The following is a 27896-nucleotide window of genomic DNA, read 5'->3' as shown; positions in this document are numbered from 1 at the left end:
TATATTATATATATATATATATATAACATATTATTATACTCAACAGATCATCAGTTGTATTTAATGATCATCATCAAATTCCTGACATGTACCCTCAAGGGGTGTACAGGATATGATAGTACTACATGAATAATTTACATCATTACTAACTTCCTATCTACAATTTTCCTCCAAATCAGTCTGTTACTTGTCAAGACTCCAACATTATCAGATCTTATATTTCTATCGTCTAAGGCACTTTGTACTGTATCAATCCACCTATATCTTGGTCTTTCTCTGGGTCGTTTTCCTGACAACCTGGCAGAGAACACTTGTTTTGCTAATCTTTCCTCGCCCACTCTGTTGAAGTAACCAATACCACCTGAGATTAACTCTGCTAATGCTTTCCTGGATGCTGACAATGTCAAGTTCTTTCCTAATATCCTCATTTTTAATATGATATTGCCATTGATGCCATCTGTTCACGCCTCTAATCTTTCTCAGGACTCTCATATCTGCGGTCTCTAGACTTTGGTCAAGTGTTTTATTTCTGACCCAGCTCTCAGATCCATAGGTTAAAACTGGTTTGAACACTTCCTTGTATACAGCTAATTTAGTGTTCCGACTAATTTCTTTCTTATTCCATATGAATTTATTCAATTGACTGCCTACCATACCAGCTTTGTTGATTCTGTTGTCTATTTCCATATTTAATTTAACATCTTCAGTAAAAATCGTGCCTAAGTAGTTGAAATGTTTTACTTGTTCTACAGGTTCCCCGTTCACAACACAGTTGACATTTTCAACAATTCTACCTATTTTCATTGTCTTCATCTTTTTAATGCTGGCCTTCATACCATATCTATTACAATAGTTATTCAATTTAGTCAGGGAATCTTGCAAACTTGTAGCGGATATATTTAGAAGTATAACATTGTCCGCATAAAGCAAAGAGCTGACATTAACATCTCCAATTCTGATATCATGTTTAATACCACTTTCCTTCATAATGGATCCATATAGATAATGAATAACAGAAGGGATAATGTACATCCTTGTCTCACACCAGATTTAACATTAAGTCATCGTCCTGTACTTACTTCAATATAGAAACCAATATAGAAGATGATGGTATTTAATGATGTGTTATTCTACTCAAACTTTCGAGCATAGGTAAAACTGTTAATAATTTGACTTTCTACAATGAATATAAATTTTATGCTACACTTTGTAAGTTGTTATTATTATGTGACACCTCCAGGAAGTCCAAGGCCTCATCAAGAGAGGGCACGTACTCTACAACTCTCCATCTCCACTACTCAATCCACCACCATTAGTAATTTCACGGACAATCACAAACATCCATGCCCACACTTGGATTCGAACCTGGTTACCTCACTCTTATTTAGCCGATAAAATTGGTCAAATTTTTTGGCTGAAACATTCGTCTGACATAATTGCAGAAATACAATGAAGCCAAATATCTTAGCCTTTGCATCAACAAGGGTCTTATTTAACATATTCAACTTTTCAAAGATATCTATCAAATAACTCACAAATTCTTGACCATGAACTGTTTGTAGGAGTTTAATTTCAGGTTTGTCATTCAAAAACTCACTAAGAATATCTAATAGTTCCATGAATCTTCTCAGGCAATTCCCTTGTGACAGCCATCTCACCTCAGTGTGAAGCAATAGTTTTACATGGTCAGCAGTTTTATCCTCACAAAATTGTTTGAAGAGATGCTCACATTTGGCATTAGCTTTTAAGTGTTGATACATTTTATAACTGAATTCAGTATCTCATTTAGAACAGGTGAAAGTTTTTTGGAAACTAAATTTTCTCTGTGAACACAATGCATAAGCAACATTTCAGGATTGTAATCCTTCATTAATTTTAAACAGCCACGTTTCTTGCCCATCATAACAGAAGCACCATCTGTAGCACAAGATGTAATATTTTTCACTGATATTTGAGCTTCATCTAAATAATTTTTGAGTTTATTTTATATATATCAATGGCAGTAGTAGTGGTTTTCAATGCTTCACAGAACATCTTTTCAGTAAATTCATCGTCAGTATATCTTACATAGGCCATCAATACAGTCTCACTGTCTCTTAGAGTTGATTCGTCCATCTGTATTAAGAATTTCCTTGATCTCAACTTTTCGACAAGTTGTGTTTCCAGATCTTTAGCTATCTCATCTATTCTTTTGTTAACAGTGTTATTTGCCCAGTGGCATTCCTTTGTCATCTTTCTCCAGAAATGTTTTGAGAAAAGTTGATATTGCTGGCTTAAATCATCCTCTATAGTACGATTTTTTTCCTGATTTAGCTATGAACAGAGAAACTGTATGAACTGCTACTCAAAATCGTACTTCAAGAAGTACAATTTTGGATAGCAGTTCACACAGAGAACAATGAATCTATTGTTGATCTTTTCTCAAACTTCTCCTTTAGAGACTTAATTTGGTTCAAATCATACTTCACATAAGTTCTAGTTTGGTCTTCCAATGTGCTTTGAGATGATCTTTTTTCATTGATTCCTTGGTCAAAGTGTGTTCGCACAATAGACAGAATGGTGACCGTTCATCCTGAATAGCGGGTATGAAACCAAACTTCAAATACTCATCTGAATTCTGACTAACTTTTTTCTTGCTTCCACTATTCATTTTATGCATGGGAATAGCAACTTAAAGGGAAAAAAAATAGGTTTGTAAAGTATACTGCATGCATGTGTGTGTGGATTATACAAGTAAATTAATGGCATGTAACATGTATTTATACTACTCAAACACATATAATAAATAAAAAGTTAAAATAATAAAAAAGTAAAATTTTAAAAGTCTACCATCACAGCAGAGAAAAAGAAACAACAAAATATGAGAGATTATGTTTATGTTTTCAACTGTCAAATGATCCTAATACAATTATGGAAAAGTGTTCATTTTATTTAAATTGATAGTAGTGCAACTTTTGGGTAACCAGAAACCTAATAAGTAGAAATGTTACATGGAAAAAAAAAATGCCTCCTAGCATAAAAAAAACATTGCTAATACATAAAAAAAAAAAATTAACCAAACTTGCCTCATTTCTACAACAAAAAATGCACAAAATTAAATTGGCACTGTTTACTTTTCAAAAGTGACAGATGCTATAATCTAATCTTAACACACTTACGCAGCAAAGTATTTATGTTGACTGCTGTACTAGTGTTCCCAGCTTTTTTTCTCGGAAAGTCAGAGTTGCAACATCGAAAATTTACTGCCGACCATGGTAATTTTTTGACTATATCGATGGGGAGGTAACGAATGCAACATAATTTTCTAATTACCCCTCAAAATATTCAAATCGTCCCCCTGTGGGGCATACACCCACTTTGTGAAACACTGGTGTACATCAGCAGAGATCAAGTTCTAAAGTGGGTCTTCCTCAAAAATCTGCATGCATCATCTTGAAAACTGAAATGGAACTGGGAAGAACAAACTGGAGTTGTGGCAAGCTTTCTATCAGGAGATAGAAACTATCAGGAGAAGACTCATTAGACAGGGACTGATAGCCAGGAACCGTAAAAATAACCCCTTGTTAACAAAAAATTGAGATTGGCTCAATTAAATGTGCAAAGAGCACTAATTTAATTGTGGAAAAAAAGAGTAATTTTTTCTGACAAGAGAAAGTTTAACCTTCACGGTGCCGACAGCAGACAGTTTGAAGACAATCGGGGAAAAATGCAACCCTGCTGTCTGTGTCAACAGTCAAATTCTTAGCCAGTCAGATGATCTGGAGGCTGCATGTCATATCATGGTGTTGGTCGCTTGCATTTCACAAAAGCTTCAGTGAATGCACAGATGTACCAGAAAATTTCAGAATTGCTACCTACTATCAGAGACCACTTTTACCATAACGATGAACTGCATCTTTCAGGATGACTCTGCTCCTTGTCATAGGGCAAATAAGTGTAAGTAATGCTATTGTGACAATGTAATACTCTGGGCTGTTTCCTGGCTAACATGGCCAGGAAACAGCCCAGATCTCAATCCATTGAGAATTTGTGGTACCAAATGAAGATTGAAACACACAAGAAGCTGAAAACACTTCAGGAGCTCCCAGAATCCATTATAAGGGTATGGAATCATAAAGTGACATCAGGAAATCGATTTTGTCAATACCCTGCTGATGCCAAGCTGTAATAAAGGCAAGAGGAGGACCCATGTAGTACTAAACAGCAAAAAGTGAATTTTTAGCTTTGAATGTCAGTAAAACTATGTGGTTAAACTAAATTTTGATACTGGTATTTGTTTTTCCAGTGAAAATATCACTGTCCACTCCATTCTGAAATATTTGCAGATTTGTGAAGTTTGTTGTCATTTCCTTATGTCACATCTTGTACTAAAAAGAGCCAAATATTAATCGAAAATAAAAATGTTATATTTCCTTCTTCATTATTTGTGACAATTGTGTTATTATCCCTTTTCAAATAGGCATTCAAATTGAATTACCAAAAAAACATGGTTACAGCAGGTGATGCGATTTCTATGAACATGAGTGTATGTAATACTATCCAAGTATCCTCTACACCCATCGGTCAGTGGGAATGATGGTTTCTGCACAAAAGAAAATTTTGAAATTCGTAGATGAAGAATTGCATCAATAGAGATTAAATTATTTCTAAGCTTAAGTCATTAAGAAAGCATAGAGATTTATTGAATGACAGCTTATTGCAAAAATCATATTTATATTGTATTGTTGCTGTATGTTAATATTTTAGCAATGAGCACTCCCTAATTATGAAGCTGTTACACTGTATAATTTCCATTATGCAAAAATTTTAAAAATCTAGAAATGAAATTTATCAAGTTGTTGAAAAGGAAAAGCACAGTGTAGTATACTATACAAATTTTTAAATCAACTGCATTCACAAAAATGTGTATGTGTGTGCAGCTAAAATATATTATACATGCTGCTCTGTATTAAGGCAGATTATCTTTGCAGGCTTATGTACACAAATGTGTTATGGAAGAACTGAAACGTATCATAGAAGATTCAGAAATTATGAAAGAAGATGATGCCTTGTGGCCACAGCCAGATCGCGTTGGGCGTCAGGTTTGTTTTTAGTTGTCTGATATCAGAATGTTACTAGAATAAGAAGATTTTTTACTCATGTGCATGCTAAGCAAGATGTGAATATATCTTGAAAAATAAAAAGAAAGTGATAGCTAATTTGTATTTGGGATTTCAAAGTACAGTTTTCTTTACAAAACAATTATTATAGTAAGATATAATAACCAAATTTTAATAATATATAAAAACTCCAATTGTGACTCTTATTTAATGAACATCTATTTCTTTATTTACTACTCTCACATCTCTTGTTTTGTTTATTCCACATTTGATTTATACTTCACACTGATAAATGTCATTTTCCTGCTGACTCCTTACAGTTATATATGTGATTTGTGCTTTTTAAAGTATTACATTGTCACTGCAGTTGGACATATACAACAGATTCCAGTTAACTCCAAGTTTAAGGGACTGAAAATTATCAGCTGTGAATTACGAGGTGTGTTCAGATAGTTAGGTCCGTTTTAGAATTTATTGCCAAATATATGGGAGACAGGTCATGTTCATGGTAGCATAGAATGACTCATTAGCTAGCTTTTTACTATTTTACTTACTTTCCATTATCATTTGTTGTCTTCTTGTGCAGTGATAAAAAAAATCCTGCCAGATTCATGGTGTGATATGTTTTTGTTGGCAGAAAATAGTAGTGCTGCAGAAATTCACCAATGACTATCTAAGGTTTACAGGCCCAATATAATGGATGAGTAAGGCTAGGCATTGGTGTTGTTTGTTTAAAGCAGTGGCTGGCTAAGTGTAGTAATAGACAGGTAGTCCTCGACTTACGATGAGGTTACGTTCCAACCTCTCCGTCGTAAGTCGAGGACTTCTGTTAATTCTTGATTTGTTTGATTTCTGTTATAATATTTTCATAAATTAAGTTTCTATATCATTTAAAACAGTGAAAAATGTATAAACTTAATTAAACATTTATAAATTATTTATTAGCACATACAAATACATAAATATAAAATTAAGAAAGAACAATTTAAGAAAAAAATACATAAACTCATATCAAAAATGGTGCACTTACTTTACTTTGAAATTCCTTTAAATATTAGTTAACATAAACAAAAAACTTATTAACAATGTCTTTAATTAAACAGGTGAGTAACTGTCACTTATTTGGATCGATCGGGAGTAGAAATAAGAAAATTGGTTAATGTTTGTTGGGTTTTTCTTTCTTTCTCCATATATTTCGTGATAACACCTGACTGCTTCTCGAATTTGCTTTTTGACTTTGGCAAAGCGATCAGTGTCTTGATCCATATTTTCGAGTAGCTGAAGTCCTTGATTTAGTTTAGAAAATACTTCAACTAATCCTTTTACAGAAAATTTTTTTAACAATTTCTCTTCTTTGTCTTCCTCGTTATTCCTTTCTTCTCCTACAACTCTTTCGTTTTGGAAAATCAAGTCTTGATCAGTCAGTTCACCTTCTTCGTGATCTGCTAATTCTTCTATATTGGTAATATTGATTTCTAAATCCAGTTTTCTTGCAATTTCAATGATTTCTTCACCAATTTGTTCTAACATACTATGCTCATTGTACTCTTCGAGTGTCTCCTGCAGTAGTAACTTCTTCCAAATTCCTCGCATACATTGTTCTGATACTTCCTTCCATGAAGTTCCAATGTTCTGGATACATTGTTTAATATTGTAATTTTTCCAAAACTCATGTAATGTTATAGCATTGTTGTCCATTACTGTTATTGCTTGAGAAAATGTAGTTTTCAGGTAATATGTCTTGAATGTAGCAATCAAACCTTGATCCATAGGCTGAATCACAGCTGTTTTGTATTGGGCGGTAGATACATCACATTTATATTTTCATTCAAATCACCGATGTGAAGAGGATGTCCTAGAGCATTGGTAAGCAGCAATAGAATTTTAAAAGGAATGTTTTTTTCAAGACAGTAGGCACGTACTCTGGAATAAAACAATTTAAGAACCGGTCTTCGAATAAAATAATTGTCATCCAAGCCTTAGGATTACTCCTGTAGTACACCAGCAATTTATTCTTGTCAATGTTTTTCAGAGCTCTGGGTTTTGTGAACGGTAAATAAGAAATGGTTTTAATTTAAAACCAGCAGCATTTCCTCCAAGAAGAAGTGTAATCCTATCTTTAAATGCCTTAAAACCAGGCGCGAATGTAGCTTCTCTGTGAATGTAAGTTCATTCTGGCATTCTTTTCTAGAACAGTCCGGTTTCATCTACGTGAAAAATCTGCTCTAGCAAATATCCTTCATCTTTTAAAATCTCTTTCAGATTTTTCTTGAAAATTTCGGCACTTTCAAAATCGGAACTAGCAGCTTCTACCGTTATTCGTATGTTATGTAAGTTAAATTGGCTTTTGAATCGATAAAACCAATTTTACTAGCATTAAATGTATGCTCGCCATATTTATCTTGTTGTTTCCTTAAATTGTCAAATAGGCTGCGTGCTTTTGTGTGAATCGTAAACAAACTGAGAGGAATATTCTTGTTGATTTGATCATCTATCCATATCATTAAAAGCTTCTCCATTTCATGAATTGGCCCTTCTTTTTTTTTCGTTAAAATTGTACATTTCATATTAACTGCCCCTTTAGCTACCTCCATTATTCTCGATTTATCTTTTATGATTATTGAAACAGTTGAATGCAATAGTTTTTCTTCTCGTGCTATTTCACTGACTTTCTTTCCTTTGTCATATGCTTTAATCACCTTCATTTTAACATTAAACTTAAAGCTTTCCTCACCTTTTTTATGTTGGAATTTTCATCAGTAGTTTTACTTCTCTTACTGGACATGATAGGGTTACAATGAGATACAAAAATTGCAACGAGAGAAAAACGAACACTTCGACTGCTGATTAGCAACTAACATGCCAAAGGCTGTGATAAGTTAGAAGTGGATGAATCATAGCAGCAGCTATTGCTTATTGGTGATAGGCTTTGCTTATTGACAAACGGCAACGCTGCAATGTGTATACAAAAGCAATGTAATATACTGTATGTATGTATATGCTGGTGGCAAAGTTAAATTAGAGAATTTTTAATAATAATAATTTTGGCCGTCGTAAGTGCGAATCGTAAGTCGAGGACTACCTGTATTTGGTGGAAAGAGTGAACACGAAAATTTATGAGAATCATCATTTCACAATTACGGAACTTTCTTTTTTTCTTAATTCACGGAAGTTTCACACTCAGTCATTCATGAAATTGTGATAGAAAAGCCAGGGTATTAGAAATTATGTGCCAGTTGGGTTGTCCCAAAAATGCTGACCAATGCACATAAACAGCAATGAGTGGAATCAGCTCAAAACTTTTTGGAGTGTTACAAAAATGAAGTTGAACTTTTTCTCATATCAAGACTGGTGACAAAACATTGGTTTCGTACACAAACACCAAATCAAAATAACAATCAATTGCAGTGGTGCCATTCATTATTTCCAAAAGCAACAAAAATTCAAGCAGTCACTGTCATTCAAAAAAAAATAATGGCCACTGTCTTCTGGGATCTTGCTTGTTGATTTTCTGCAGTGAGGAACCACAATTAATTTTCATGTTCATTCTTTCCACCAAATTGTCTGTTATCACACTTGGCCATCCATTGTGCTCCTCATTGTGAATATTATTGTACCCCTTCTTTAAACAAATGACACCATTGCTTAACCTTTCTGTCACTCATTATGTTGGACTTATAAACCTTACACAGTTGTTGGTGAATTTCTGTAGCACTATTTTTTTTCCGCTAACAAAAACCATATCACAACATGAACCTTGCAACTGGCACTTGCAACTGATTTTTTTTATCACAGCACTCATAAATTATTCGTAGAAGACAACAAACTAACAGATTGAAGATAAAATGGTTAACAGCTAACTAATGAGTTACTCTATGCTACTCGCATGCATGACCCCTCTCCCATATATTATTTGGCAGTAAATTCTGAACAGACCTTACTTTCTGGAGGTTTTCCTCATAAATAACATAAATTTTCTTTACCTTTTTATTTTCCAGAGGTGGTAGATCATCCTTACTTTTGATACACCTAAACCTCCAATATCTGTAAAAGCAGGGTTTTTTAACTGTCCTGTTAGAGTGCACATCCTTATCCACTAAAATGCTTTAAATGTCAGAAATATGGGCATGCCTAAACTGCTTGTCATTGCTTTACCACCTCTGCCCAATGTGGTAGTAAAGAGCAATAACAAATCTTGTTCTGCAAAAAAAAAAAAAAGCTAAACGTGTCAACTATCAGGGAGCTCATCCAGCTTACTCTTGTGCATGTCAGAAGTAGAAAGATGAAAAAGAAATACAAAAAATTAAAACAACAAAATAATATATCAGAATGCAAAAAAGGAAGTTAATCACCACTACACCTGTTCCGAGATCCTCTTATGCTGATTAAGAAACACCTCAAACACATATGTCTGTTTCACCATACTGAACTTTATGATCGTAAGTGCATCTTGGTTGAGCATATCAGTTGTGCATCTTACTTCAGGGACAACTCCAAAAATGGTTCCATTCGATGAGAACCCACTTGTCAAAAAAATTATGGCAAAGATATCACTTATGTCCCAAAGAAAATAATTAATACTTCAATATCCACTGAAAATGAATTAAACTTGCCAACTAACCCTGACACAGATGTATTGAATATTTTAGAAGAAGAAATGGACACTGGTCACCAATACTTCCCAAAACGTTGATAAATATAAACCTGACAAAGATCAGCCCTCATCCACCCAAAAACAAGATAAGTCTATAATGCCAAAACAATAGGAAAATTTTTACAATGTAACTGTCGTGGGTTTTGCCAGAATATCATTGATATCAAGATTTTGCTGCATAAACACAAACCTTTCTGTTTCTGTCTACAGGAAACATACTTAAGACATAATGAGGACCCTGTCTTAAGGAATTTCACTGTTGTATGCAAGGAAAGAACAGGTGGTGGTTGTGTTCATTGAGCAGTGGCTGTCTTAGTTGGCAGTCATACTCTTTTCTTTTAATGTCCGGCTTTATACTGCCCCAGAAGCAGTATTGATTCTCCTATCCAAGGGATTCCTTATTACATTATGATCAATTTATTTACCACCAAAGTGCAGAGTTAAATGAAATCGATTTTGATAACCTTATCTTGCAACTGTCTGAACCTATACTTCTTATGGGTGACTTGAATTTGCACAATACTCTGTGATGTAGTGCCAACACAAATAGACTAGGTCGTATCATTAAATGAATCCTTGACAATAATGACCTCTCCCTTTTGAATAATAGAATCAATACTTACTTTCATTACTTTCTATCCCTATCTTAAGAAAAGTTCTTAAATTACTAGGCTTTAAAAAAAAAAAAAAAAAAAAAAAAAAAAAAAAAAAAAAAGTCACATCTTGGCTGAAAGAATTTGTTAACAAGCTCAAAACTATATAATCTAAAACCACTCAGAATATATGGAATACCAAAAATTCAGACAATCCTACATACAAACTTTCAAACAGTGGCAAAACCACTCATGGGTTACATCCCCTCTTTTTTTGTACAGAATTCTGTTCACTTTATATTATAAACCATATCCTTAAAAGTTCAGGCATCATGATTAGTTTTAACATTTCTTCACCATTTACTAATGTACCACTAAGAGAGAGACCTTTAATATGATGGTCCCGATTTTCTCCCTAGATATATTTAAATTACTCCAATTTATGGTACATGCTGTGTGATCAGTCATTCCGCATGTCAAATTGTAGATCAAGATTTATTTCACATGGCAAAATGAACTAAATGGGACATTGCTGCTGTCCTACCCCCCCCCCTCCTGCTTAACATAGTTAATTTTTACATGGAGCACTAAGAGAACCCAGGTACTCAACAACAAAGCTACGCTGAAATAAATGGCTATATTTACATCACTCACATCATCCTGCCCAACACGGACTGTTTCCAGTGATTCTGCTCTTCCCGCTGAATACCTTTATGGATATAACTCCTACCAAAGAATAGATAAAACATTAAATTCCCTTATTGGTAAAAATCCTAAAAATAAATTTTTTAAAAAATTGAGTAAAGATTTTGAAATTCCCCTGCCCTCTCCATACACAAGACCAGAACAAAACTATAACTACATTTATGGACTACATCTAAAAAGATCAGAATAAATGAATAAATTCAAGTCATATGTCAGACTGGCAACCCTCATGAATTCCATATGAATAATGGAATAATCTGGGAGTGGACATCATATGCATCCCTCCCCATCCAAATATTCATTGTAAATTTGGAAGAGCTGACTGAAAGAAGCCCAAAAGTGGCATTTATGGAAAGATCATGTCAGATTTTCAGTATTCTCTTAAACCATTATATAATTTATTATGGAACAATTTATAATTGTTTCTAATGAATATACTATACATCCACACATAATGTGGTTTTTCTTAATTTTCAGTGTAATATGCCTTTACACAAAAGACTCGTGTGATGTTTAAGATCAACAATAAAATTTGAGACTTAAACACCATTCTTTATTTTAAAAATATTTATTTTTTTTACACTCCTTGAATATAGAATATATTTCAGTCATCTATAAAAAAGGATTGTGTGTGTATATATATATATATATATATTATGCACGGAATATAGCTTAATTAAATCAGTCATTGTGTTATATTCATTGACTGAAATTATTATATTTTTTGATTTTTGATTAATTTTGATTAAATGATGCACTAAAATTGAAATAATTCTTAACTTATCAGTTTTTGCAGTCCTCTGCATCGTACTACTGTCCAGTTTGTTTCTCCCATGTCCTAAATACAAATAAACATATCGAAAAATAGTTTTCCCTTTAAAATTTCCAGATGCTTTGTTTCTCTGTAACTTTAAGTAATCATAATTAGTTAAACTAATTATGATTACTATCAGGCTTTTATCAGGTTCATTTAACAGTTTTTGAATTCAAGTTGTATTTCTAAGGTGAAAAATTCAAAATTTTTTGAGAAAATGTTTTTTTCGTAACATCATTCTAGATATATGCTTCTGTCTACTCTACTGTCAACTTTTCTCAAAATTCTCTCCCTCCTGGGTGTCACATTTTTTCCTCACAGATATACAGAACAGCATTATCAAGCTTCTTGGAAATGTAACTCTTGCTTACAAAAAGTTACTCCATAAAAAAAGGATTTACAAAGTAACTATTTGTAAACAAAGAATTATTCTTTTATTTTAAAAAATAAAAATCAGTTTCACATGCTACATTTAATAATTTTCCACTGGAAAATGATGATTGTTTATTTTTAGCCATGCTGGGAATTCAAAACAAAATCACTTCGTTTTAAATGTTATTTGAATTTATTTTACATAGTTGCAGAAAGAAATTTTTAGATTTATAGAGATTAATAACTCACTAAACCATCCAAACAGTTTTGAGACAAATGAAAATTTACTTCCAAGGTCTCCTAAAAAAAGAGCAACATGACAAAAATATACATTATTGTGCTCATTGAAATAATAATAGGATTATTCTTTAATATTTAGGATTATTATTAGGAAGTGCAAATTAAGTATGCTTTAATTTGTATAATTTATTGATGCTATTTTCTAATCAAAACATTCTTTTTGTGTTTTTAACATTTCTTTTTTTCTAATTACATAAGACAATTCAAAATTATGAAATGCGTACATCCCCCCCCCCCCCCCGAATTTTGCACTTGATGTGTGTGTGTGGGAGGGGATTGAGATGTTCTCTATGTTACAGAACACTGGCAAGCAAGAGGATTTAGTAATAGGTACTGTTGAAGCTTATAGTTTACTGGATGCCATTAGAGAAGAGTTTATGTGCCATGATCCTTCCTGAGAAGAAAGGATAAGGTGTCAGATGCATGTATGCACTGAAGTAAATAATAATTAAATAATTATATATAGCATACTATTTTTATTCTCAACATATTTATTCATTTCCCAGTATATTAATTGCACAGTTATGTCTGTAGAATAAAACTCACTAAATAACTTGTAGGATATTAATCCCAAATCAAAATAGAATGGTGGTGAAACAGCATTTTTGTGTTAGAATTAGAAATCAAACTTGAAAGGCATAACAAATGATAACTTATTTTCATTCATTGCTGTACAGTTTGATTTCTGCTAATAATGGTACTTTTCCTTAAAAGTATTCCTTAAATTTTTCTTAAATTTGGGAAATGATAATTGTCAGAGGTCCCACTTGACATCCTTGATCACCTACAAATGTCCATAGAGGGTGCACCACCTAGATAGGACTTTAAGAGTTGCCCATGTGTTTAATTTAGTATTGTGTTGTCTTTTGTGTGTGTGTGTGTGTGTGTGTGTGTGTGTGTGTGTGTGTGTGTGTGTGTGTGTGTGTGTTACAAGAGTTATTTGTAATCGTTGAAGATATCTCGGTGACAGACAAAATATTAGAAGCATTAAAATTAGTTTTTAATCCTTTCCTAGTGCTGTAAATATTCCATTAAACCTCCAACATAATTACTAGTAAAACCAGTTGTTAGTGGCTGCGGTATCAGTTGAATATGCTATTTTTTGGAATATTGATATCACATGTTCATTGTGAAAGTTAACAGTTATTCAGTTTTAGGATGAGCTTTTTGAATTTACAATTTGCTGTTGAATATTGTTTGAAATCAAACTTTGAAAAATTTGCAATTTTAAATAACAAAAGGAATATCTAACAAAAACATTTTTTTTTCTGGGTATGTATGGTGTACATGGCATGGTCTGCTATTCCAGAAACAGCTTGAGTACAGATAATGGACATAGTTTCTACACCTCCATGTGGATTTTCCTCTTCTTCTGGGTTGTCTAGTATGTTTGTTTGTAGGGGCAAGAGGTACTGTAGACACTATGATCTAAATGGTGGAGAGGATCTTTTGAAGCAGATGAAGGGTATCTTATTTTGGTATGGTTTGAAGGTGACCTTTTGTTAAACCTAGTTATACTCTCCCTCATTTAAATTATTCTGATATCTATGGTATCCTTTGCTCTTGCAAACTAGCTTACTTTGAATAAACTAGAAGAAGAGCAAAAAATCCATATGGAGGAACATAAGAATTATGTCCATTATCTGCACTACAATAAAGCAGATATAAATCAGACACTATTTCTGGAATCTGCATCACGTTACCAAAAATAAGGAAGACCATTTTGAGACCTTCAGCAAGATTCCATCACTGCACCCATAGAGGGTGCTGGTTAGGACTGTAGGAGCCCACCTTTTTCACTGTATGTGTTTGTCTTCTTCCCGGTGCATCTGCATGGACATGCTTAGTGTATTTTTTTTTTTTTTTTCTTGCCTTGGTGACCAAGGGCGAAATATTGGCATAATAATCTTGTTAGCTAAATTTTCTCCACTAAACATTAACATGAGTGAGATTTGATTAAATATGTCATCAGAAGAAGCTAATAACACAGATGCAAGGGTCACAGCATCAACTTCATAAACCAGCTTGATTGGATGCTTTACATAATTTTTTTAACATGTATGCCACAATAAATAACTTTTTTATTATGTAAATATTTTATCTTATGTATTATAAGACATCAACAGTACAATTATGGAACAATAGGAATTGAATCCAAAAGACAGTAGTACACATACTTAAATTGGAGTCCCTCTGCATATACAGTCACACATTCGTGGATTAAACTACTGGACTGAAATTAAAATTAATTAAATTAAAATATAACAGATAAATTATTTAATTTAATTGTTGAAGATAACAATTTCCCAAACTTTTGGAAAGGTGAGACATTCATTCCGATTAAGATTAGGTCTATGAAGTAAAACTTCAGCACTTTCTTTATATGAACGTTCAGGTTTATATATGGATCTGTGTAGTAGCTTAGCATTTTGCTATTGGATCCTGTGGTTAGCATTTTTGATTCTTCCATGTTGTGCAAGCCCAGATTTGTGAAGTTGATAAGATAGATGTAGCCTTGATATTCAGAGATACACTTAATTATAGATCTTCCTGTTTGTCCATAATAAGACATGTTACATAAACATTGTACTTTGCATATGCCAGGTAGCATCATTGATGCGAGTTTGTCTTTTGGAGAAGGTAGCTAGTTGTGAATTTGGTTGATGGGTTATAGGTAGCAATAAGTTGATATTTTTCATAATTTTTGCCACATGTTCAGAGATGCCTTTAATATATAGTATAGGAGTCTTGTGGGCTCTTCATGTCTGGGTTGATCTGTAGGAGAGTGGTTAATTATTTTTTGGGTTATTATTAGATTATATCCATTTAGTAAAGCTGTTTCTTTGATAATTTCCAATTCTTGTTTTAGAGATTCTTCAGAGGAACAACTCTTGTATGTTCTGGATACTGAAGATTTTGATGCCATATTTTTGAGATACGTGCGTAGAGGCTTAAGTGCTGTGAGGACATCATGTTGGAGGCTTAATGGATTTTTTACAACACTCAAAAAGAATTAAAATAGACTTTAATACTTCCTATATTTCGTCCTAGTCACTAGGACATCTAAGGGGATTACAAAAAAATTAATGTAACATATGCACAAATAACAAACAATACTAAGCCCAACCATGTGGGTGACACTAAAGTCCTATCTAGGTAGAGCGCCCTCTAAGGGCAGTAGTAGGTGGCCTGGAATGTAAGGTGGGAACTCTGGTGATGAGTGTTTCCCAAATCTTCGGAAGCTTAATGCAACCATATTTATTGAGATTTGGTTGGTTTTTGAGAGCTGCTGCTGCTTCTAAGAAAAGTCTCTCTTTCTTGAATTTGCTGTGGTGGAGCATGGTGGTTTTCTTCCATGATACTCTGTGGGTGGTGTCCAAAACATGGTCAGCCAAGCCTGAATGGCCATAGTTGTGTTTGAAGATGTAAGACTTGTGTTCCTCTAGACGGATGGATGCTGATCTGCCTGTCTGTCCAAAGTACGCCAGCTTACAGGAACAGGGTACTTTGTAAACTCCAGGCAGAGAGAGAGGAGGGAGCTGATCTTTCGTAGAACGGAAAAGGGTAGCCAGTTTGCGGTGGGACTTATATGCTGTGTGTAGATTGTATTGTTTTAGTATCTTGGCTATTTTTTCAGATGTGCCACGGATGTAGGGTATGGTGATGGCATTTTTAAATTCTTGTTGACGAGAAGGAAGGGGAATGGGGGAGGAGTTGATTATTTTTTTGATACTGTGATCGCTGTAGCCATTGGAGAGGAAAGTGCTGTGTATGTGGTTAAGCTCATTAGTGAGGGCGGTTCCACTGGAACAAAGATTGTGGGCTCTCTTGGTAAGAGTTTTAATAATGCCATATTGTTGAGAGGGGTGGTGGTGGGAGAGTTTGTGAATGTATCTGCCTGTGTGTGTGGGTTTTCTGTATACGGTGAAGGTAAGTGTATCATTAGGCAGTCGTGTGACTAAGGTGTCTAGGAAGGGTAAACAATTGTTCTTTTCCTTTTCCATAGTGAACTGGATTCTTGGATGTAGACTATTGAGATGACTGAGGAAGGAGTCTAACGTGTCTGGGCCATGAGGCCAAATAGAGAACACATCATCTACATATCTTAGCCAGATAGAAGGTTTGAGTGGGGCTGAGTCTATGGCTTGTTTTTCGAAATCTTCCATATAGAAATTGGCAAGGGGGGGTGAGAGGGGGGAACCCATGGCAGTTCCCTCTATCTGCTTGTAGATTTTGTTGTTCCACGAGAAATATCCAGAGTTAATGGCAAAGGAAAAGAGATCTAAGATGTCAGAGGGAAAAACGTTTTCTAAGAGAGATAAGGTGTCAATTAAGAGAATATTGGTAAACAAAGAGGAGATATCAAAGCTTACCAATATGTCTGTCTTCTTCAAGGTTAAATTTTCTGTGAGGGCTTTAAAGTGGGTCGAGTTTTTTATATAGGAAGGAGACCTTCTGGTGAGGGGGATCAGAGAGTTGGCCAGCTGTTTAGATAGTCTATAGCAAGGTGCATTGGTAGCATCTACTATAGGCCTGAGTGGGGAATGGGGTTTGTGGATTTTTGGTAAACCGTATATTCGGGGGGGACGGGAGCGGAAAGGTTTGTTTTTTCGTGACATCTGAGGGCCAGGAAGATACTTTTTTGAGTAAAATTTTAAGTTTCTTAACTTGTGTTTTTGTGGGGTCGTGTTCTAGCGGGATGTAGGTAGCGCGATCGCGGAGGATAATGTTCATTTTACGCTTATATTCACTGGTATTAAGAACGACTGTGGCATTACCCTTATCCGCTCTGGTGATGACGATACTTTTTTCTTTACGTAGTTTCAGGAGAGCCGTGCGTTGGGCATATGATAAATTACTTTTTGGCGGAGAAGAATGCGCAAGGATGTTGGCTATGTCAAGTCTGATGTTGTTAGCTATCTCCGACGGTAAGCGACCGATTCCACGTTCGATGTTCACCATTACGTCAAGCACCGGCACTTCCTTCGGAGCGACGGCAAAATTATGGCCGAGGCAAAGGGTGCTGACGGCATCGTCGTTGAGCCTTTTGGAAGAGAGGTTTATTACTGTCTGGAGAGGTTGAATTTGTGGTTGTGGTTTGTTTTTCACAAGGTTGCTAAATTTCTTGATGTGTTTATTTTTTATTTTTTGGAATTCTCTCTGTGCGGAAGTTTCCGAAATGCCAGAAAGAATCGACCAAAGTTCAGGGTTAAGAACGGTGGAGAGCTCTGAATGTAAGGAGCCAATGGCGGCGTTCGTCACTGCGAGGGTAGCACGTGTAGAGGCGATTTGCTCGCGGAGTAATGCCTGGCTGGCACGGTTATATATACGAAGTGCTTTTTTAGTATGATTTAGTGTTGTAAAAAATCCATTAAGCCTCCAACATGATATTTTTGAGATACATGGTGAGCTGATGTATTATGGACATAATGCCCTGAAAACATTGGTTTTCAGTAGACGAGTGGAAATGGATCCATCTTGTTTATGCTGGATGTGTACATCAAGAAAGGATATACCTTTTGATGATTCTTTTTCTAGTGTGAAATTGATATGAGGATGCAGGGTTTTGATTTTTTGTAGAAATTACTAGAGTTCTGGTTCTGTGTGACTCCAAACTACAAGATGTTGTCAACGTAGTGTAGCCAAATTGTTGGTTTGGGGTCAAGAGCAAAAATTCTATCTTCTAGGTGTTCCAGAAAAAAGTTGGCTAAATTAGGTGATAAGGGTGAGCCTATGGCTGTTCCTTCCTCTTGTTTATATATTTTATCTTTCCATGTGAAGTAACCTGATATGATTGCAAATTTGAATAATTCCACTGTCTGATGGAAATTTTTAGGTTAAAAATTCTATTGTCTCTTTGTGAGGGATATTAGTGAAGCGAGAGAAAATGTCAAAGCTTATTAGCATGTCTGTATCTGCTAGTTTAATGTATTTTATTATTGTATGAAATTGTACAGAATTTTTTATTAAAGAAGCTGAGTGGTCAATGAGAGGATGGACAAGGTTAGACAGGAATCTTCATATTTTATACATGGGACTGCCTATAGAATCCACAATAGGTCTACATGTAATTTTGGTGAACCATATATTCTAAGAGGTCTTGCATGCTATATTTTCAGTCTTGATCTATGGATGTTGTTTCATCCAATAACTTGATTTTTTTGAGCTGATTTTTTGGTAGGATCATTATTAAGCTGGGAGTATGTATTGTGAACATGAAGCAGTAAATTCAATTTCTGATTGTATGATTTAGCATCTAAGACTACAGTGGTGGGGGTGCTTAAGGGTCAAAGCTGTATAACTGAGAGGAGACCTCCAGATAGCCTTTAAAGGAATGGGGAGAACCGACCAGGGCTTCTGACCTAATGTCCAATCCTCACCTTCTCATGGTGCACCCTGTTGGGTATCTACCTGGATACTGAACGAACGAGGATGGGCTGGCAATTTGGGATTAAGCCGACCAAATTGTATTCTTATTGGCTTAAACCAATATACAAAACTATGGTACAACATGACAAAATTTCATGCCAGCTGGGGCGTTGCCCGGTTACACAAGGCTCCCGTTGTTTTCTCCTGGGAACCAGGGCGAACAGCGAAAAGTTAGCTACTGGAACAAATCTGAAAGCACACCCCAACTCAACATCACCAGAGTTCAAGATCAGTACTATCAACACGAAGCCTGAATGATAAAGAAATGGAGCTTGCTGAGGAATTGGATAAGTACCACATCAACATAATAGGGGTGAGTGAAACAAAAAAGGCAAACTGGTGAGATCTTTCTGAACAATAAACACAAAATGTTATATTCAGGCAATAACAATCAAGGAAAAGAAGGAGTAGCCATAGTATTCAACACAAATTACGAGGCTAATCTTGTAGAATGGCAGGCAATCTCAAGTAGAGCGATGTGGGCAAATATCAGAATGGGGAAGTGGACAATGAGACTTATTTGTGCCTATGGTCCCACAGAAGGTTCTACTAAGGTAGAAGTGGAGGTATTTTTTGATGCTTTTAGAAAAAGCTACTGACACAATGAAGAAGGAAACGTTGGTCCTTGTTGGGGATATAAATAGCAGAATAGGAAATGATTGTCAGACATACAAAAATATTTTAGGAAAATTTGGAGAAAAGAGCAAAGCTAATAATAATAGCAAATACCTGTTGGATTTCTGCTCGGGACATGGACTGGTTATTACTAACACCATATTCCAACATAAAAATGTGCACAAATTCACATGGAGAGAAGAGGCAAGGAATAAAAAAAGTCACATTGACTATGCTATTGTTGATTGTGATGTTTTCTCCCTGGTGCAGTACACCAGAGTGTACAGAGGATTTGAAATTGGAAGTGATCACTATTTAGTTTTGAGTTTTCAATTTCATATTGAAAAGAATAACATGTAAGAAAGTTTTAAAGCGAATAATAGTTGAGCAACTTTCAGATGTGAACTGTAGACTAAAATACACAATGATTTTTGAAGCAAAAATGAAAGAGTTTGAGAACAGGAGCCAAACCTTGGAGATTCAGTGGCAAGCCTTGAAGAAAGCCCTGATTGATTCAGCCAGACAGGCATGTGGTGAGGTTGTCTGCAAGGATAGAAAAACCAGAACTCCATGGTGGGCACAGGAAGTTAAAGAGGCGGTGAAGAAAAAGAAGAAAGCATATCAAAAGTTCCTGGCTGATAAGTCAGCTTGTGCTCTTAGAGAATACAGAGACAAATGTAAGAAAGCTAAACAGTGTGTAAAACTAGCTAAACAAAAGTCATGGGAGGACTTTGGCAAGAACATAGAAAATAAATATCAAGAAGGTGGCGAAATATTCTGGATGTTTGTTGGAGAAGCTTAGAAATGGAGGAAAGAGTGCTGTAAAAGGAGTTAGAGATGATAAAGGTGACATGAAAATGGGAGAAAAAGATATCCTTGAAGTATGGAGTAACTGCTTCGAAAAATTGCTAAATGAAACAAGCAGCGATAGCACAGTGGTAAAAAACACTCAACAGGCACACAGTCAGGAATACATATCCATACTTGAAGTAGAAAAGCCACCAAAGGCTTGAAATGTGGAAAGGCAGCAAGAGTAGATGATATTCGACCAGAAATGCTGAAGTATGGTGGTATAAAACAGTGGCTGCACTGCATAGTTCAAAAGGCCTGGACAGAGAGGCAAATTCTCGATGATTGGAGTAGAGCTCTCATAGTACCCTTATATAAAAAGGGAAATAAAACTGAATGTGAGAATTACAGAGGTATTTCCCTACTGAGTGTTCCTGGCAAGATTTATGCAAGTATACTTGAGAAACGGTTGAGAAGAATTGTGGAAGAAAAGCTTGGTGAAGAACAAGCTGGATTCAGGCCAAATAGAGGCTGTCAGAGTCAGATCTTCACTTTATGACAAATAGTTGAGAAATCATGGGAATATAACAAAGATCTGTATTTCAGTTTTGTCGATCTGGAAAAGGCATGTGACAAGGTGCCAAGAGAGAAGCTATTCAATACTCTACAGTTACATGGTGTCAATGGGGTATTATATCAAGCAATACTTTGACTTTATTTGAGTTGTAAGTCAGCAGTTAGAATTGAAGCAAGTACAGAAGATGGTTTAATGTTAAATCTGGTGACAGACAAGGATGTACATTATTCTCTCTGTTATTCATTATCTGTATGGATCACGTGATGAAAGAAAGTGGTATTAAAAATGATAACAGAATTGGAGATGTTAATGTCAGCTCTTTGCTTTATGCGGACAGTGTTATACTTCTAAATAAATGTGCTACAAGTTTGCAAGATTCCTTGACTAAATTGAATAACTGTTGTAATAGATATGGTATGAAGGTCAGCAATAAAAAGATAAAGACAATGAAAATAGGCAGAATCGTTGAAAATATCAACTGCGTTGAGAACCTGTGGAACAAGTAAAACATTTCAGCTAATTAGGCCTGATTTTTAGTGAAGATGGTAAATGAAATATGGAAATAGACAACAGAATCAATAAAGCTGGTATTGTAGGAAGTCAATTGAATAAATTCATATGGAATAAGACAGAAATTAGTCAGAACACTAAATCAACTGTATTAAAGATAGTGTTCAAACCAGAACACTATCCTTATGGATCTGAGAACGGGTTAGAAGTAAAATACTTTACCAAAGACTAGAGACCACAGATATGAGAGTCCTGAGAAAGATTAGAGGCGTGAACAGATGGCATCAATGGCAACATATTAAAAACAAGGATATTAGGAAAGAACTTGACATTGTTAGCAGAGCTAATCTCAGGTGGTATGGGCAAGGAAAGATTAGCAAAACAAGGTTGGCAGGAAAACTACCCAGAGGAAGACCAAGATATAGGCGGATTGATATGGTACAAAAGTGCCTTAGACGATAGAAATATACGATCTGATAATGTTGGAGTCTTGACAAGTAACAGACTGATTTGGAGGAAAATTGTAGATAGGAAGTTAGTAATGATGTAAATTTTTCTCATGTAGTGCTATCATATCCTGTACACCCTTTTGAGGGTACCTGTCAGGAATTCGATGATGATGACTACAGTGGTATTGCCTTTGTCAGCTTAGGTGATAACTATGTTATTATTTTGTTTTAAGGAATTCAGGTCTTTTAATTCTGATGGTGGAATATTCATTTCTGATGGTTGGACATAATTGGCTCTTTCAAAACATAGTCTATTAGCTTCAACACCAGGCAGGTGATTAGTGTTCTTTTCAATCTTATATATAAAATCTAAATATGGAATATGTTTGGACAAAATTGCAAACTTATGACCTCGTGCTAGCATGGTCAGCTTATCTTCAGGTTAGAGAACGGCCAGATAAGTTTACAACCCATTTGTCAGCAGGTAATTTAGTTCTATTTTTCTTAGATCTTTCTAACAATGTTAAATATTTTTTATCAAGATTTATACTTTTTTCAAATGCTTTAATGACTGCAGTTTTTGAAATGTTGATATTTAATGCCAGTTCCTTTTTTGAAACTCATAACTGATTAAGCAAAAAAGGAATGGCAAACTTTTGATAGGTTTTATGAGCACCTGGTGATTTAATGACTTCTTTTAATGTAGTGAAAGTAGGCATTAGTTTATCGTGTCTGCACTTCTTTAAAAATGAGATTCTAGCATGCAGCTTACCCTGTTTCAATTGAAGCTTTCCTAATAAATTACATAATAATCCACTCACACTCATTTGTTGAACTCATGCTTCACTACATTCCCAACACTTGCTCTGATTTTGCAAAACACCGAGCATTTTTGGAAGCTGGAAAGGCTGTGGACATGATTTGTTTGTGAGGATATGCTAGGTGTGAAAGTCAATCCAAGAAGAGAAAACTGAATGTGGTGTTAGTGAGCATTGTTTTCAAAAGTGACATTCAGTTTTGATAACTATTGAAGCATGGTCTTTCTTCTGGGAAATAAGACAGGATTATGTTTTGTAGCATTAAAATTTGCTAAATTATCTTCGTCCCACTTGAGAATAGCTACAAGGTCTATGTTTAGGATATTGACCATAGAATGATGAAGAGGAATGGAAGGTACTGACATCAGCAAAGCTCTGAATACGATTGGATGCTAGTAAGAGAATACCATTGGTATACAGGAGAAAAAGTGCAGAGAGCTGCTTCATTGAATAGTCAGATGTGAGGGAACCATCCACCATGACAGTGAATGGCTAGAGAGGTAGCTGGTAATCCACTCACGAAGGATAGGAGGGAGACATGATGGTAGCTAGGAAGATGGCTGAATGCCAGACTTCAATGTTAATCAAATGCCTAAGAAATATAAGAGCAACCATATGATATTCTCTAGATCTTGCTATGGCTCTGTCCAAAGGTGGGTATTTGGGGTCAGCAGGATCTGCTGCAAAATGAGAATTATTGAGGGTTCATGGATCTCTAGGTGGTAAAGAAGCTGGTTGTTCATCACCTTCTCCATCACTTTTGAGAGTATTGGAGTGAATTAAGGTTTAAGGTTAAATTTAGGATTAAATCACACTAATAAATAGGAAATCGCACCTTAATAGGAATTTAATTTTCTCTAACTCAAGCAATCACATATCCGGATAGCTAAACATCTCATTGGTATTTTCATCATTTTTTATTCATTACAACAGTTCCCAGTTAATTTTTTAAAAATGCTGTAATGAACAATGCATTTGCTAATCTTCACTTAGAAACAAAGATGGATAGTGTGAATTTTTCATTATTATTAACACTGGATCTCCATGGAGTCAAGACTTATTATGGGAAGCGCACACTGTTACACATAAAGCCCATCAAACCGTGCTTTACATTCATTCAGTTATCTGCATTAACCAGAATGTCAGGCATCACATTAACTGCTCTTCATGCCTAGAACCTACTCCTTATATGCTATGTGACCTCTGAATTTCATAACTTCGTCCACCACTCCAAGGTCTCTTATCTCCTTAGCTTCCTCCAGAATTTCACCACACCACCAAGTGTATACTTTGTATCCCAATTACACTTGACAACATTGAATTGACAGTTCCATACTTTGGCCTGCTCATACAATCTATTCAAGTCCTCCTGTAAGGCCATGTCTGTCAACAGTTGTATATCACCAGTGTCATAAATAACAACATTCCCAAAACTGACACTTGCAACACACGACTATTGAGATCACTAGTAACATTCCTTTTCTGGGATACTGCACCCTCATATGCAACTTGCTGATACCTGTCTGAGAGCCAGTTACCTATCCAACTCACTAATATATCATCCAGTCCCATCTGCTTCAGTTTAGTTACCAGCTGTATGTGGCAATTTATCAAAAGCTTTTGCAAAATCTAAGTCTACCACTGTATATGAATCACCCTTGTCCAATACATTTGTCACCTTGTTATAGTACATAAGCAAGTTTGTAAAACACAACTTCCCTTTAACAAATATTGTTTACAAGCACAAAGAATACTACTGTTATCAACCCAATTTTGTATCCTATCTCTCACCAACCTCTCCAATACCTTAACTACAACACCAGATATATATATAGATTGTTGCCTTAGCATTGTTTCACCTTTGAAGTAAAACAATTTTCCTTCCTTCCTACCACTCCTTTGGGACTTGTGCTATTGCAAGACTTGTTAGACAGGTAGGCCAGAGCTGATGCTAACTCCTTGGAACATTCCCTTAAAATGTGGTGATATATAGTTCGCCCACCATTTCTAGATCCCTTGTTGGATTTGTGCCAAGAATAGTAGATTCATGCTGAAGGGGAGAAAGAAATGAAGGATGTACGAATTGGTCGCCAACATGCGAAATCACGTGCTTTCTTGTCTGTCGCTGTACTAGTACTAGCTTGATTTTTGTTGTTCTCTTTTTGCATTATTTTTTTATTATTAATTTGTATGATGGATCCAGTACAGTCAACAAGTTCTATTGTTACACATTTCAGTAGCTCTTGCAAAAGAATATTGAATAATGTGCTGACATTCTGCGAAAAAGAATCGTCAGAAGGCCGTCTTCTTGTTCCCCTTTCTCAAGTCATAAAACGTGCAAGTGCAATTGCGGGCGTATCGGGGTCGACTGTTAAAAGAATTCGTAGGGAATCAAAAGGTGAAGGTAAGCCAAAATTTAAATCTCCTAAAAAAAAAAAAAAAAGCGCCAGAGTAAAACCATCGAAACCGTAGCTTTGAATGATTTTGATGTAGACGTTATAAGAAGAGCTATTCACGAATTTTACGTGGTCGAGAAAAGAGTGCCAACTGTTCCGAAATTTATTCCTGTGCTTAAAGAAAAAATTAATTTTCCTTGGAAAAGAGAAACTTTAAGGAAAATACTTCGTGAAATCGGATTTTGTTTTAAAAAGTCCCAGAATAAAAGGAAACTTATCATGGAGCGAAGTGACATTGTTTTATGTAGAACGTAGTATTTGCACGTATTAACACTCTACGTACATTTTTCCAACTGTTATACAAGCAAAATAGTTACACTTTAAAAACAACAATGTTCGTAAAAGAAAAGCTAAATTTTCCGACCTGTAATAATAAACAAACTCAGTTTGTTTATTATTACCTCCCAGAAGACAGACTGATTACCCTATTATCTGAATGGATTCTCCTTTTTCTGACATGCGCAGTAGTTTCGAGGGACCTCAAATCGGTGGGCGAACTATATCAAGTCCTATTGCTTTTTTATATACCTTGGTAGGAGGGAATAAAATTTAAAAACATGCTTAAAGAAAACTCGATTTTTTGCTTGGAGAGTTGTGAACGAGTGGAATGTGTTGTCAATTAGTTGCGAGTGCTTTATCAGTTAATGGATTCAAGGGGAGATATGATAAATTGTGTGGATAGTTTGGGTCTCCTGCAATGAGTCTTTTGACTTGGAGGTGCCCATACAATAATAATAATAATAATAATAATAAACGTATTTTTATCTGTTTTAATTAATGTTTTTTTTTTTTTTTTCCCAGGAATTGGAAATCGTCATGGGAGATGAACACGTATCATTTACCACCTCAAAAATTGGGTCTTTAGTTGATGTTAATCAGAGCAAGTATGTTGTATTGTTTATTATTGTAAGCAAATGAGATATAGTAACCTGTATGACATCTGACTTCCTAACAACTCATACTTTGGACTGCAAACTTTATCATTTGACATAGTTTTGCAGATGTTTACCATAAGCAGTACAATGATAATTTTTTTAATGTATGTTTAGTTTGTCCATTTTCAGTCACTTGATTCATATTCATTCTTTTTCTCAACAAAAAAAAAAAGACTGCCCTTTGAAACTTAGCAATATCAGCAAAAGTAATAAGCCTGCAGAATCAGCATCTTTATCTCTAGTCAGTTTTACAAGGTTACATAGATAATTCAGATTTTGATTGTTTTAAAAAGTATTTTATTCAAGTGAAAGTGTAGGTGAGGTAGTAGTGGCTCATTCACACTTTACACAATGCCAGTATACCAGTGGTTCCCATTTGCTAATGTAAGAATTTTTTATCTGAAATATTTATGGCAGTTATATTCGAAAGAAAATAAGTTACATTTCCAATGGGGGAAAAAAAAAAAAATACAATATTTTTTTTGCCAATTCATACATTTTCTAATTTTTTTAGATTTTATATAGTCTTGAATACTAAAAGAACATCAAAAAGTATCATTCAAAAGATAGTTTTACACAACCTGTATCAAAACTAATTTTGAAGTGATAGTTAAAAAAAAAAAAACAGCAGCAGCATAGTAATAAACATTATGATTTAACTGATTAGATCATGGCACTTTTTTATACCACTAATTCTGGTTTATTACTAATGAAGCCTGTGTAGCTCAGCAGAAGTGGCATGTGCATTCACAAGGGTAGGTTGCCTGAAGAATGGCAACCAGTTCAGTCCTAATTGCTGACTAGAGGAACTTTTCTAAGCTTTTTTTTCGATCAGATCCCAAGTTAGCCAAACTCTGGCACATACAAGCAGGTTTTTTCTTCCTGAAATTTAAAAAAAAATCAGCCCTGGAATCCACACTATTTCAAACAATACATGTAGCTTTAGGATTAGGGACCACAAAATGATGGCACTTGTCAGCCATTCTTTTCAAGAATGATATGCATGATAAGTGATAGGCTCAGGCCAGCTTATCAGTGGAGACTGATGTCCCCCTTCAGTTTCCAAAAGTTAGAGAGGGCTAAAACAGCCTTAGCAGATTTATTTATTTGGTGTTATTTATGCACTTTTTAACACAGGTACATTTTTTATTTTAAGTGTATTCTCAGTTGTGCATTGTGGTGTAATAATTTGTGTTATGTGTATGGGGTGGAGGTTTAGATATGGCATTCATGAATTTAACTATTTTTTTTTACATGGATAAAATTTGAATGTGTTTATGCAGTTGGCATAATGACATTACAAAAATATTATATAGAGAGAGAAATTAATATTTTGGCTTAAACCTTTAAGTAGCTGCAATCTTAAAAAAAATTACATGGGCTGATAAAACATATTCCTGTCTTTTTATTCCCCAAGAAAACCCATGCTTTATGTCCTCTTTTGATCTGATATCCTTTCAAGATCAATTTTCCCATCTTCAGCTGACATTCACATCCACCTTATCCTGGCATAAATATACATTGGTGTCCAAAAGCTAAGGACGAATGCTACTTCTGAAGATTATAATCACAAATTTAGATGAATCAGCTTGTGACAATTTGTATAACTAATGATTTTGAGTAGAAAGCAGATACATATTCAAATTTTCAAATCATCTTCAAAGGAGACACATGGTGGCGCTCTACAGTATAAAAGTCAAACGACTATGCTAAGCAAATTTTGTTTGAAGGAAGCTCTTTTCGTGAAGGAACAGTAAACATGGATGTCTTGTAATGTCTAA

The 27896-nt window shown here is 35.0% G+C and overlaps 1 protein-coding gene across 1 annotated transcript in view; it reads left to right on the top strand.

Annotated features, from left to right (window-relative positions):
* Positions 1–27896, top strand: part of mago (mago, exon junction complex subunit) — a 50759-nt gene that overhangs the window by 12349 nt on the left and 10514 nt on the right. The window contains exons 3-4 of the mRNA XM_090403598.1: positions 4971–5081; positions 25982–26064. Of these exons, the coding sequence (XP_090259724.1) occupies positions 4971–5081; positions 25982–26064 (194 nt within the window). The remainder of the gene's footprint in view (positions 1–4970; positions 5082–25981; positions 26065–27896) is intronic.

The sequence above is a fragment of the Typopeltis vanoorti genome, chromosome 14 (assembly GCF_054136105.1).
Source record: "Typopeltis vanoorti isolate ZY-2024b chromosome 14, IOZ_Tvanoo_1.0, whole genome shotgun sequence".
Lineage (NCBI taxonomy): Eukaryota > Metazoa > Arthropoda > Arachnida > Uropygi > Thelyphonidae > Typopeltis > Typopeltis vanoorti.
This window is presented reverse-complemented; position numbering and strand designations above follow the sequence as displayed.